Source organism: Rhinolophus sinicus, linkage group LG02 (assembly GCF_036562045.2).
Source record: "Rhinolophus sinicus isolate RSC01 linkage group LG02, ASM3656204v1, whole genome shotgun sequence".
Lineage (NCBI taxonomy): Eukaryota > Metazoa > Chordata > Mammalia > Chiroptera > Rhinolophidae > Rhinolophus > Rhinolophus sinicus.
Window position 1 is genome coordinate 4,650,740 of NC_133752.1, and position 14,740 is coordinate 4,665,479.

Genomic DNA, 14,740 nt, shown 5'->3' on the forward strand with positions numbered 1-14,740 from the left:
AGTCACGGGGATATAAAGTACAGCATAGGGAATATAGCCAAAAATATTGTAACTGTGGTGCCGGATGGGTACACGGCTTACTGGGGTGATCACTTCATAAGGTATATAAATGTCTAATCACAATGACATACACCTGAAACTCATATAATGTTGTATGTCAACTGTGACTGAAAAATAAAACAAAACAAGTGAGATTGAAACTGATGTCTGTATTACCCCAAAGCCCGTGCTTTCTCTGCTAAGCCAAGCAAGACTCTTCTAGAAAGATTTTTTTTTTTTCCTGACTCCTTTCTGCAGAAACAGGCCCAGGGAAGACATTTGGGAGAATTTGTCCCGCACCTTGTTTCCCATTAAACTTTGAATCCATGTCTTGAGGCTTAGAGAGGGGTCTGTATTCTAGAACATGGATTCTTTTCATAATCACTGTGCAAACGCCAAGCCCAACCTGGGTGTTTGTCTTCACTCCTTCTCTCTGGACCATGTGGGCCAACTTTCCACGTGGGGCTGCCAAGAGCGCAAGGAACAAGCTCAAAAACACATCACGTCAACGGGTGAGACGTGCTTCTTTTAACTGAAGGAACGCCCATGTCAACAGGAACACTGCAGCAACGGTCTGGCTAGGTGCTCAACCTACGCCCCCCTCAAATACCTGCTGGCTGTCACTGCTGGGTCAGGTCAGCAGGGGCGTCCCTGGCTTCGGATCGCAGAATGCAGGCAGGTGTGGAGAAACCCAGAGGTGGCCTCCAGCACCAGGCCCGGCGTGTTAACATCTCAGACTGTGTGTATCTAGTGTGATGTTTCCCACAGGACAGGAGCTGCCACTGGGCTCTTCCAGTCTCTGGCAAAGATAGTTACCGGCTGGACAGTGGGCAACAGAGGAGATCTGAGCTTGGCTGTGGCCATTTCGACCTTAGTGGCCATCACCAGCAAGCACAGGACAAGAACAGAGGGGACACTCAGGAAAGGTGTGAGTCTGTGTTTGAGCCACGTAACAAAGGGTTAAGGAAACAGCGAGTTCCTATTTCTTACAGTCTGCTCAGGAATTTCCCATAACCCTTTAGGGCTGGGAACAAAGCGTATTTCCCTGATCGCCTGTTTCATGTATTGGAATATGCTATTCTGAACAGCCAGAGGAAAAAGTTAAATGCTCTTTATCCAGAAATGCTAAAAAGAGTCTTGACTAGGAAAATACCGACTAGAACAAGAGAGACACTGGCAGGGTCTGCTACCAGCACAAAGCTCAAGGTTTTTTTCAGTGGTCGGGGCAGATGTTTCCTCTCTGGGTGGGGATGAGATAGCATGTGTCCCAGACCCCATTGGCAGCCATTTTGTGACCACACAGGGACAGCTTTAAAACGGAGCTAATGGGATGTGTGTCAGTTCAGGTTCAACCAATGAAGCAGAACCAGAGGAAATTGCGTGTATGAGGGTCAAAGGCCACCTGGGTGTGGTAACTAAAAATCCTAAGGATTGCGAATGAAGTGTGATTTGGAGCACGTCACTTAACCTCTCTGTGCCTCAGTGGCCTCAAATGATGGTAACAGAATAAACGCATTAATACTCGCACAGGGCTCAGAGCAAGGCAGCAGTTCCAGAGTTACCTATTGTCATTATTACCTGAGTAAAAGTGCAGGAAAGGACTGGTCAAGATGGCTGCGGAGCTCGGCTGGCAACCAGCTACAGACCTCACACTCTCCTCCAGGCCTCAGGGAACCGGGGAAGAATTTCAAACGGGCTGGCAGGAGTGGACTTCTGCTTTAGAAATGGCTCCTGGAGCGAGAAAGGAGTCTGGGCAGACACATAAATCGTGATACAAATGTGGAAAAGGATCTTGAAGCCACTTCCCATGGAAAATGTTTTAAGAAATGGGTACATTGACTGTGAAAGAGAGTCAAGTCTGTTTGGGGGGGCAGGGGTGAGTAGGTGGTGGTGACAAAGTGAGGTATGAGCGTGGTCTTAGAGTCACTACAGGCCTATTCTGAGGAAGAAGGCACAGGAGTTTTAGGCTAAGAATAGCAGCAGCAGGCAGTCATCACATCTCACCTTCACCTTGGGAAGAATTTGTATAGTCAGAGGTGCCCAGAGACTGGAGGGTGGCCGTATGAAGTAATGAGTTCCCCATCTAGGGAGGTAAGCAAGCAGACGCTGGATGAGCCCTTGACAGGGAGGCTGTAAGGAAGCACAAGCACCAAGCAGGTTGGTGTAGGTTATTTCTAAGTTCCTCACAACCTTAATCTCTGTCATGCTACTGAACCCCAGGGACGTTAGTCTCCTACGTCAGCTGTAACAAATCACCACAAACTGAGTGGCTTAAGACAACATAAGTTTATTCTCTCACAGTTCTGGAGGTTAGATGTCCACCATGGGTCTCACTGGGCTGAAATCAAGGTCTGGGAAAGGCTGTGCTCCTTTCTTGAGGCTTTAGGGGAGAATCCTTTCCTGGCCTTTTCCAGCTTCTAGAAACTTCCTGCATCCCTTGGCTTGTGGTGTCTTCCTCCAGCAGCACAGCATCTTCCAAATTCTCTCTCTGTCTCTCTGTCTCTCTCAGCATCCCGCACACACCTCCGTGCCCATCCATTCCCCCAGCACTTCCTCAAATCACAGATGGAACCACTGCTGGGGAGTGACGGGGGGAATGACGTGATTTCGCCAGCAGGCCACGTGCCCCGCGTGCTTTATTTCAGAAAGTTAATTGCTTTGTTTACTCTTCTACATGTGGACCGCACCCCCATCTCTCTCATTCACGGTTTCATCCCCATGGTCTATCTCAGGAGATTCAATACAAACACGTGTCGGCAAACGAATGAAGAATCCACTCAAAGAAAATGCTGATATCCGGCTGAGAAATATCTCCCCGCTCGCTCCTTAGCTCTGGCTGTGGGTCTCTCCTAGCATAACGAGGTTCCACACACAATGGGGGCCGAGGCCCCAGCTAAGACACTGTGGGGGAAGGGAGAAACCTTTAGGAGAAGACAAAGGCTTTAGTCTGTGGGAAACTCCCGGCTGGATTTTTAATGTTCACATTCCAGATGGAGCAGCCTGGTGCTGGAGGAGAAAGGGGGCGGGGATAGGGGCCAGGGAAGGGGCTGAGGGGGCTGCAGGGCAGTGGCAAAGGAGACCTTTGTGAGCACAGCCCCACCTGCATCCAGGGCACGGTCTAGGGCAGCCAGTGGGGTTGGGGCCGCGCTCCCTGGGTGTTTAATGGGCTGCGCCTTGCTCTGAGTTAACAAGATTAACAACCATCAGGTTAATTCCGAAAAGCCTTCCTGGGCATCTGCTCTGCCCAGCTGGGTGCAGGGTGCCCGCAAACCGAGATGAAAAGGAGCACCGGGTGGGTGAGGGACACAAACAAAAGCTGCTTAGCTCATCGTTGGGTGCTCAGGACACAGGGGGAGCTTCCGATTCGTTCCAGATGCCCCTTGAGGACCGCAGACGGTGTCCTGAGTCAGATCTGCCAAGGCCACATTTATCTCAACTTCAAAGGCGCACCCCAGGCCTGCTTCCCAGCACAGGGACAGCTCCTGGATCTGAGCAGTCCAAGGACTTGCTTTGGTGCCTGGGCTTGCTCTCTATCTTGTCCTGAATGTGGGGCTCATTCGATGTGCACATCCGGGAGCCCTGGGGCATGTCAAAAGGGGCCTGGAGTCCCTGGCCGGAGCCGGCTGTCTGCCAGGGAGGGAGTGAGGAGGCGCCTTCCTCCAGAAGAAAAACATCTGTGTCTGCTGCTTGCACCTCCAGTTCTGCCCTGTCGGAGAGGGTGCCCAGGAGACGGTCCCTACGTCACTTTGCTAAAGGTGTTTAGAGAACACACTCTCACCTGCAAAACAGGAAGGCATGACTGGGATCCCTGCCTAAGGCTTTCACACCAGAAAACCAGATAAATAGAACGTCAGGGCTGGAAGGAGCCTCTGGCATTGCCCAGGGTGACACTGTTTTATGGACAGGTCCTGGGAACCGCACTGGGCAAACAGCAGGGAGAGGCTGGAGTGGGGTTCTTATCCTTGTGGTCCATCCTCCATCCACCCCACGTCCAGGACACCACGTCCCTTCAACTCGGCCCTTTGGCCCTCATCCTTGGTTGTTTCGTTCTGGTATGGCTTGCCCTAGCCCCTTTCTGCCCTCCCTTGCAGTGAGAGAAGCCTGGGCAGCCCAAGGGCCCAAACTCATCTCTGACTGCACTCCTGCTTCTCCGCAGTTCCATGCTATGGGGTGGAAAAATGGAAGGGACACAAGGCACAGAGCCCCACTGGACCCATCTGCCTCCAGCTTTGTAACCTTGAGCAAAGTCACTAGAACTCTCTGAGCCTCCATTTTCCCACCTAGAAAATGGGACTGTTTTCTATGCTACCTGCCTCACAGGGACACTTGTAGGAATGGAGACGTGACATTCGCTCAGACATTAGCTCAGTGGCATTAGCTCAGCATGTGTTGCTCCTCATCGTTGCTTCTGAGCGAGGTGGTCTCATCATCCCCATTTCACACACAAGGAGACAGAGGACAGAGTTAAGAAACTTGCCCAAGATCATGGCCAGAAGTGAGTAACCATGCACTCCACCGAGTGTCCCAGGGGACAGCGTACTCCCATAACTGGGTCTGTTACAGGAGAGCTGCCTGCAGAGCAGCCTCTGAAAGAACCGCACTTGTAGAACTGTCCCCTTATTCGAGTCTGCTCTGTACCAGGGCCTGTGCCGGGCCGAGCCGCGAGCTTGCACTGGCTTGGGGAAGGCTCTCACATTCCTCACCACAGGCACCAGCACGAGCCCAGCCTCCAGCTGCAGACTCGCGGCTGCTCAGAGGGTAGGTGACCGCCCAGGGTCCCCTGGCTGGTCAGTGGTGGGTGGACACTGACACCCAGCTGCCTGGTCCCAAGCCCCAGATCACTGACGCTCAATCTGTCACTCTGGTCCCTTTCCCTCCTCCGGTTCTGCTCTAGGAAATCAGCCAGTTACACAACCGGTTTGATCTAGCGGAGACCCTCTGAGGAACCACCCCTCAATCCCTCCTTATCTTCCTCTTGTCCCCTGTCCCCTTGCTGGCTGGTCCTGCCACTTCAGGCAAAGCCCCTGCCGAGAGAGAAACTTCTACTGAAAGTGGGCAGAGAAAGGCCTTGCTTCCCTTCCAGGTGTCCTGCACACCCCCAGGCGCCCCTCCTCTCAACAAGGGGGACCTTCAGGTCTGAAAGGATCCAGTGTCCCCAGCCAGGCCAGGGGGGCGTGCTCACTGGACTGGCTGGGCCCCACAGGAAATGGAGGCGTGGAGGACCACCCCCAAGCAGCAGCTTAAAGGGGCGGCTGGCCGGGGCTGCAGCTGGCTGCCTGTGCATCATGACGTCCTGGCTGCTGCCGCTGCTGCTCCCACTGCTGCTCAGCGGCCCCCCCGCCGTGCGGCCTGCTCCCCCAACGTGCTATTCCAGGATGCTGAGCCTCAGCCGGGAGGTCACCGGTGACTTCCAGAGCCTGCAGGCCATGGAGCCCTCGGTGAGTTCCCTCCGGCCTGCTGAGGACCAGCAGGTTCAATGCAGACCCAGTTCCCGAAAGTTTGCCTTTACACCAGGCAAACAAACATAATAAACAAAAAAACACACGTTATTTTTCTTTTCTGGTCGCTGTTAATCTCAAGGGCATTTGTGTTTTAGGCCCATCGTACTACGTACGGTAGCCGTGGTTTGCACTTTCTTTTAAGTACAAGGAAAAGTAATCAAGGACTTCGCAGTTTGGGCTTGTAACTTGCGAGCAAATGTCAGAGGATCTGTTGTAAAATGTAAAAAGCAAAAAGGTCCCGAAGGAGTTAGAACTCTGGAGTTAGGGAGGACCAAAGACTTAAGCTAACTAAGACGCTTTGCTAGCCTGGTGAGGAAGAGTTCGCAGCAAAGGGGTGACACCCAGCACGGGACTCCGTCCCCCACCTGCTGTGGGGCGCTGGGCAGATCACTCAGCCTGAGTCTGAGTGACCTGGTCTGTGAAAGCGGATGGCTGGGCACCCACCCAAACGCGTCGGGCAGCTGTGGAGGTCCAAGCGGTGAATACAGACATAGCACACAGCCGTCTGCACTCGGGACTCCAGGAATGGCAGCCACAGTTGTCACTGCTCTTCTAAGAGGAAGACCAGGGGCCCAGAGAGCGGAGGGCCCAAGGGCCTCCAGGAGCTAGAGTCCTGACCCCCTGACTGCTCATGCAGTGTAGAAACAACACGAGTTAAACGTCATTAAAAGCGGTGGTAAAATGTAAAAGTGCCCCTTTACCCCTTGTAAACACTTCAAACAAAATGTAATGTTTCTCAGATGTGGGGTTTACGATACCCTAACACCTTCTTTGTATTTTCGTTTATAAGTTAAATAATGTTTACTTTTTTCCTAATTATAAAAGTCATATCCTTTGTAAAATGGTTGGAAAATGCACAAAGGACAAAGAACATAAATATTACTTGCAATTCTACCCCCTAGAGGTAACTGCTGCCATAGCATTCTGGAGGATAATATTTCAGCTTTCCATCTATGCATAGGTATGTATGTGTGTGTGCGCGTGTGTGTGCGTGTGTGTGCGTGTGTGTGTATGTGAACAGATTGGATCACACAGCACAGCAGTTTTACGATTTACCTTTCAATGACACCATCAAATAAATTAACATTCTTCTGCAACAACATTCTGTTGTATGCTTGCATTGCAATTTATCCAGATTCCTTGGTGTGAAATATGTAGAGCAAACAACTTTTAAAGGAAACTGATTTTAAAATGTAAAAAATGAACGTATAGGCTCGGAACTGCAGAGCTGGAAGGAAGTGGAAAGATTATGTATTCAAACTCTAATTTCACAACTGGGAAACTGAGTCACACAGAAGAAAAAGACCTGCCCAAGGTCACACAGGGGATTTCTGGTAGAGCAGGACAGAATCTGGGTCTCTGGACCTCAGTCTTGCACAAAAAGTAAAACACAGTGATATCAGCATACGTATATATGCCCTTTCATATTATTACAGTATATATATGTGTGTGTCTGTATATAATATGACAGTTCCCTAACTCATAATAGATGATATAAAGTTTGCACTCTGCAAGTCAGATTCTGGAAGAGCAGTTGCCTATTTTTGGAGGCATGTGGCACACAGTACAAGTATTGTGCATGTCAGCCTTAAGACGTCCCATGGGATCTGGGGCTGGGCTGGCTGTGGGATGGCTGGCAGAGAGCCGCCTGTGAGCAGGCTGAGGGTGTGTCCTGTGGGCACCACAGTAACGCGTACCCTTTTGTGCAGGAGCCGTGTGTGAAGTACCTGCCCAGGCTGTACCTGGACATACACGTAAGAGGGGGCTGCCTGCCTGGGGGAGGTGTGGGGGCGGGGAGCGACCCCGTGCCGAAGGATGCAGGAGCCCCCAGCTCCCACCCCTCTGGCTACTGACTTCTCCCTCCCTGGCATCCACTCCCAGAATTACTGTGTGCTGGCCAAGCTGCGGGACTTTGTGGCGTGGCCCCAGTGTTGGAAGGTGGCCCAAGTGGATGCGCTGAAGGACAAAGTACGGAAACTGTACACCATCATGAACTCATTCTGCAGGAGGGTAAGTGACGCCATTGGAAGTTCGTTCTCTATGTGAAACGCTTATGGCATGCTTCCGGTTCTCAAAGCCCTTCCTCAACCATTGTTGCCCTCGGTAAATGATGGGGACTCAGGACCCACCGTCTCCACAAGCTCCCCGCTGATGTGGGGACAACACCCAGGACCTAATGATATAAGACAGACTCTGTCAGGAGCCACCTGGGGCAGGGCTGGGGTGAGAGGGTGATGGAATTCTGAGAACTCCAGGGGTCAGAGGAGACTTTTCTGGAGAAAGGGGCTTCAGGAGGATTCTGGTAAAAGAGGGGGAGGAGACAGAAAGAGCAGGAAATCAGCGCTGGTTAAGACATGGAAAGTAGACTCATGGGATCCCTTGGACACAGCCTTCGGCCTCAGACAGACCTGGACTCCTGTCCCCATCTTCTTGCTTCCCAGATGGGCGCATCCCCTCACCTCTCTGAGACAGTTTCCTCACTCGTGAACTGGGGACAGCATAGTGCTTGTCTCCTGAGCGCTTTGGGAGGATACTAACAATTACTCCCTGACCATGTGTGTGCCGGGGGGTGCTGTAGTAACTCTCTTGATCCTGAGAACCCCAGAGGGTGACTAAACACAGAATCCCTACCAGCGTCCTTGGCCAGGAATAAGTCCTCGGGGAACTTTAACAATTAGCTATTAACTTATAATTTATTTGTTCATACATCAAAGATTTGTTATGCATTTCTGCCCCACACCCATTTCCCTCCTCACCTCCCTCCCCTTGGTCTTTGGGGAGGAAGACGGGAAGAGGACCTCGTTACGATACCATCTGATAAGTGGTGTTACTAACTCTAAAGTGTTTGAAGGTGACCTCTGGCGCTGTCTGTCACCGTGTCCCCAATGCCTGGTCCAGAGTTGCTGCTCAGTAATTAAGGTTCACTGATTCATTCACGGTCTCCCCCATCTATCCATCTGGTCAACCAATAGGTGCGTGAATTCAGTAAATAGTAAGGAATCTGTGAGAGTCTATGGGAATATGAAGACGTGCCCAGCTCTTCTCGGGAGAGTAAGGGATGGAAAGCTTTTGCCCAAAGGGAACAGCCGACACCCTTGAGGATTAGCAGGAGTCCTATCGTCATGCGGGGGCTCGGCCACCACCTTCAGTAATGTCCCTGCTCCCTGCACATCTTTTCCAGGACCTGGTGTTCCTGTCAGATGACTGCAGTGCCTTGGAATACCCGATCCCAGGGACCACCGTCCTGCCAGACCGTCAGGGCTAAGGCAGCCGGACCAGAGAGAAGCCATGGGGACTGAATTATGTCAACTGCCCAGACACAATGGGCTGAAGCCATGGTCCCCTCAGGTCTCCCTGTTACTGTAGTATCTGAAACTGTCACGCGTCTGTCCACCGTCTGGAAAGCAGGGACCGTGCTCTATCCCCGGAACTTACTTTGAACATAGTTAGAAGCCTTGTCTTCATTCCCCTTGGCTCGTCTTGCCAGGAAGGTTAGATACACAAGCATGTTTATTTGATCACGAGGAAAAAAAGGGCGAACAAGCTTCTCTTTGATGAAAAATTAGCTTGAAAACAAGCAAAATAGCATGTCTATAGTACTGCTTTAAAGGAGTAGTGGTACCATTTTCCTTTCCTGATAGGAACCTGCTTACATGTAACCAACCTTCTATTTCATACCCTCTCCCATCACAAACATTCCTTAGACTTACCTTTCATGTTTAAAGAAATTTTCACTGCCTATAAGATGTATTTGCAAGGTTCGTAATTACAGAGCGCTGATGGGAACCACTCTTTCATAGAAAGGTGATGAAAATCAAATAAAGACGATCTTTACAGTGAGAAAGGTGTCCTGCTGTGTTTGTCCAAGGTGGATGTCAGTGCTTATTTCACGTTCTTTCTAAAAGTCGCTGCTCTTAGCAAGATGCCCATTTCTCCCTTTTTCCAAAAAGCCCAGGTGTTTCTGGGTCTGCTTCAATCCACCTGCATGAATGTCCGTCCTTAAAGCGTTGGGAAATGTTCCCATTTAGATTTCGGGACAGACTGTACCTTGCATCATACCCACAAGCAATGCAGCACCTGGCACGTATCACGAAGGTCAGACGCAGGCACCTTGGAGGCTGAGGCTCATGGAGATTAAGTGACTTGCCCAAGGTCACTGGCTGGCAGGTAAGTGCGTTGAACTCAAGGGCTCCAAAGCCCACACACATCCCAGGGCCTCCATGCTGGTTCTCTGTAGATGAAGCATGTTTGTTTAATTAATTCATGAAGCCTACAGCACACTCTCAGTTGAGTAACTGGATTGGTGAAATGTTGAAATGTGAAATGTTTTCTGTTTGTTTGTTTTTAATTTGCATGTTACACTGGGGTTGTTTTGTTTCTTTTACTCCCTTCGGTACCTATGGGCCATGCCAATCCTCCTTCATCTTAGACCCCTATGACTTCTCAGATGATTTAGGAGAATGCGTCATTAGGTTTTTGTTTTCTATTCAGAAGTAGAAGACCGCAGCATTGCAAAACAAACTATGACTGTGTTGGTTTCCTAGGACTGCTCTAACATGGCACCATAAACAGCTTTCACTGTTGACTGCCTCCCATCCAATTTCCACACAACAGCAGAATAATCTGTTTTAAATACCCAATAAATCATATCCTTCACTACTGAAAAACTTCCTATTGCTTCCACATTGAGTGAATTTGAACTTCTCAAGTTGGTCTACTTACTTACCACTCCCACCACCATCAGTCTCTCTAAAGCATCCCGTGACACACAGCACTTGTTCACTTGTTTGCTTACTTGCCTATTGTGGGTCCCCCTATTAGACAACAAGCTCCAGGAAGGCAGGGACCATGTCTTCTTGTTTCACCCTTTTATCCCCTGTACCTAACACTGTGCCTGACAGTTAGTAGATGCTCAATAAAACATTTTGGACATTTATGGATACTGGATACTGCTTACTGGGAAGACTAAGGAAAGTCAACAGTGACAATCTTGCAATTCCAGGTGGCCCATCCCCATTCATTTTCATAAAATGCACTACATTGCACACACTCATATCCTCACAGCCTCAGAGGCCTGCTTCCTATGTTCTTGCTCCTTAGGTCAACTTCAAAACCTCAGTAACTCACAGTCACCCACGCAGGCACGCACAGACCCACAGCTCGTGGGTGTTCATTCTCCCAGCGCTGTGATCAGAAAACATGACTGCCTGGGCTGTAGCCACCAGCAGGGACCTAAACGAAACCCTTAGCTTTCCTTCCTGAGTACATCAAAAAGCTTAATCATCAGTTTGGCTGTCTTGGAGCACTTTGACTGCTGAAATCAGCATTTCACCTCCATACCCAGGGGCAACTTAAACCAACTGAGAATTATTAGGCAAAAATCCTCATCATTTAATCTAAGTTGATTTGCAAAAGTGCTAATAATGTGCAATCGCCTTCTGCATTTGCAGAATATTCAGGTCTATAGACTGTCACATCAAGCATTCCCACGACAGAGTAAGGACTGCCCTGAAATCTATTAAGTGTTGGAGGAGAAGAAGGAACAAATAGAAAAAGAGCACAGTTACCCAGAAAATGGCCGAGTCAGCAGTCATAACTTAGGTTTATATTCCTTCACACTGAATGTGTCCTGGGAATTATTTGGACATTGGATGTGCATTTCTAAAACATGTGCAATCAAGTTCCTGAAATGCAGCTTGGCTTATTTTTCAAGAATTTTCTGGCAGCCACACAAAGATAAGGAAATGTGCTCCAGAGTTATTGGTTTTTCATTCACTTCATCTTGACACCAGGGATCCAGCATCAACCCAATTTAAGATGCTATAAAATCAGAAGACGCTCCATATTCAGAAGATGGGCTCAGGTTGCTGTCACTGTCACAACAGGGGTCACCCTTGGTCTGGCCTACAGTTCCGCAGACATTCTGAGTTTGGAAAGCGTTCAGCTCTGGAGGAGAGGATCTGGAGTTGGGGTCAAACTTTGTGTATTGACGCTCCAAAATACTCTTAATTTATTGATGATGATAACATCTTAAGTATGTGGAGAACTTTGCAATTTACAAAATATTTTCATGTCTATTTTTCCCTTTGTTAACTTTAGTTCTTAGGCCAACATTGGCGAATGGGTGGATTAGGAGAGTTTATCTGTATTTATAGATTTAAGAGTGAAGTTTCAATTAAATACCCTTTTACACCTACAAAGACGCCTACAATTTTCAAATCTGACAATATTAAGCGTTCGTGAGGACACGTGGCAGTTGACACGTGCAGACAATTGGAAAATGATTTGGCATTACCTAGTGAATTTGAAGATATGTCCACCCTATGACCCAGCTATTTCAACCCTGGAATAGACCCTAGAGAAACGCTTGTACATGTACCCCAGCAAACGTGTCTAAAGATATTCAGAACAGGATTTCACAAATGACCGGGAAAAACCCCAAAGTCCATTAATGACAGAAAGTATGAATAATAATGATGTCACATAATGCAGATCATATAATGTTGTAGAGTCATACAACATTATATGATGACAATAATTAATATATTACAATGACAAGTAATCACACGCCTGAATGTCAGGTACATGGTGAAGAGGAGGAAATATGGAATGTTGAAAAGCACAAGAAGAAACTCAGAATGATTCCATTTCTATGAAGAACTAACAGGCAAAGCATAAAGTGTATTTTGGGGACTAGAAACATATGGGACTAAAGCTTTAAAGGAGTTCAAGAAAGTGCCTAAAACAAAATTCAGGACAGAAGCTATGCCCCTGAGGAGCAGAGGAAGAGGATGGCATGAGGAGGGCAATACACACTTTGAAAATAATTGCATGCTTTTTTCTTAAGTGACGTTCAATATTTTGTCACTCTTTAGAAAAAAAATATATATTATTATCCAGTCAATATTTAATAAATAAAACATTAGAATGAAGAGCATTCACATAAAACATCAAAAACTAATTATAAATGCAATTTAAAAACCAATCCCATTTACAATAGCAGCAAACACCATAAGGTTCCTGGGAAGAAATGTAAAAAAGTATGTGTATAAACTTTACAGAGAAAATTGTAAAACTTTATGGAAGGACATAAAAGAACGCCCTATATAAATAAAGAGATAAGCTATGCTTATGAATCTCAAGTGAACCTAAATTCAGTACATCCAGTGACCATCCCAACAGGATGGATCTCAATATGCTGAGCCTAAAATTTATAGAGAAGTATGAAAAAAATCAATAAATTCTGAAACAGAAGAATGGGGGCAGGGAAATTTCCCAGCAGGTATCGAGACTTGTTATTACATCATAGAAATTAAAATGCTGGAGTTTAATGCTGGGATTAAAAAATAACCAGTGGAACAGAACAGAGGGCCCAGAAACAGACCCATGGAAATTTGGTAAATTGCTGAGAACACATGACAAATCGGTGGAAAAATAATAAACAACACAATAAATGGTGCCAGGACAACAGGCTACCCACTTAGGAAAAACGGAAATTTGATCTCTTCCTCATACCAGACACAAAAATAAATCCTACGACGACGATGGCCTTAACTAAAGCAATTATTTTCGAACATTTAGAAGAACACATGGCTGAATAGCTTTGTGATATTAGGATAACAGGATCCAAAGAGTGAATGCAAGGAAAACGAACATTAAATACAGCAGAGGATTTTAAAAGACACAGTAAATAAAGCTAAAGAAACCCCCACAGGTTGGAAAAATAATATGCAGACAACTGTTCTTGTCCAAATGCCTACAAATCGATAACAAAGATAGAAAAATGGGCATAACCTGGAAGGGGAAATCATAATGGGCGTTTAAATATGTTGAAACTTTCTAGCAACCAGAGAGAGGCACATTAAAACCACAATGCGATTCAAGCTTACGCTCGTCAAATCGGAAAAAAATAAAGTCTCATCACACCAACTCTTAGTGCAGATAAGGAACAGCAGGAATTCTCATCTGGCGCTTTTGGAAGCGTAAGTTGATACAAACTCTGCAGAGAACCATTTCATTTCTAAGGATAGATCTCAGGCAAAAACTCACAGGAGATGTGAAGGAGGATATTTATTATTGCCTCATTACTGGCTATAATGGGAAAAAGACAAAAAGACTAAGTCTCTCAGAAAAATGAATGAACTCTGACATACTCATTCCGTGCAACATTACACAGCAGTTAAAGTGATGCGTCAGACGCCCATGGTTCAATGTGCATTGATCTCAAAACCACTGTCTACCAAGAAAACAGGTTGCACAACTGTCCATCCCTTATGCTATTTGTGCATCTTTAAAGCTTTCAGAAACTTCTTGGGAGCATAAGAAAATGGACAGGAAACACTTCACATTGATGATACTGGTTGTGTCTGGAGAGTAGGGAAGAAGAGATGGTACTGGGAGGAAAACAGAGGATTTTAACTTTACCAATAACACATGAATTTTTAAAACTTAAAGCATGTATGACAAAATGTTAACGTTTACTGGATCTGAGTGGTGGGTCCGTGGTACTTACTGATCATTCTTTGCCTTTTTTCAGTATGTTTCAAATATTCCAGAATTCAAAATGTTAAGATAACCATTGTACTCGATGGAATAATTAAAATCACCTTCCATTAAATGACACAATTATTATTCAATTATTGCCTTTCGCCCCACTTTTCTGACATAAAGTGCCATTTCTTCCTGCAAATTGCTGAGCTAAACTTCGTCATTTGACACAGAGGCAGAGAGAGCTCTGGGGAGAAAGTGATACTCAGAGAGGTTCAGTAATTGGCCAAGAGTAACCCAGCCAAGAAGTTTGGGACCTAAACTGAGGGTTCCAGACCAAGGGGCTGGGCCAAAGCTTAGACATTTCCTCAAGACCGTCAGAGAGGAACACAGAATGGGTGGGGCCACACAGCTGCTCAATTGTACAACCTCCAAAGCCTGAGTTTTCCCCTCCCCAGTCCTGCACCCCCCACCCCCAGCTGCTGGCCAGGGCCTGGGGGAAGCCTCCATCCTCCACTCACCCACTGCATGTGGCAGGAGCCCTGTGCTGATCCACTCCAGGTACCAGAAGCAGACGTCGATGTGGGAGACCTACCTCCTGATGGGAGAACGTTATCTGGCATCCTCGTGGAGCCCCCAGCTGGCAGTCTCAGCTGCTCCCTGAGAAAAAGGAAAAATAAAGATGAAAGGGTCTTGGGCCCAGAAATGATGTC

At 47.4% G+C, this 14,740-nt stretch overlaps 1 protein-coding gene across 1 annotated transcript; it reads left to right on the plus strand.

Annotated features, from left to right (window-relative positions):
• Window positions 1-5,230: 5,230 nt before the first annotated feature.
• Window positions 5,231-9,384, plus strand: CYTL1 (cytokine like 1). The gene is given in 5 exon segments (XM_019716688.2): window positions 5,231-5,305; window positions 5,307-5,477; window positions 7,250-7,294; window positions 7,422-7,550; window positions 8,722-9,384. Coding segments are annotated over 5 exon segments (489 nt in total). The 5' UTR covers window positions 5,231-5,245; the 3' UTR covers window positions 8,806-9,384.
• The last annotated feature ends 5,356 nt before the right edge of the window (window positions 9,385-14,740 follow it).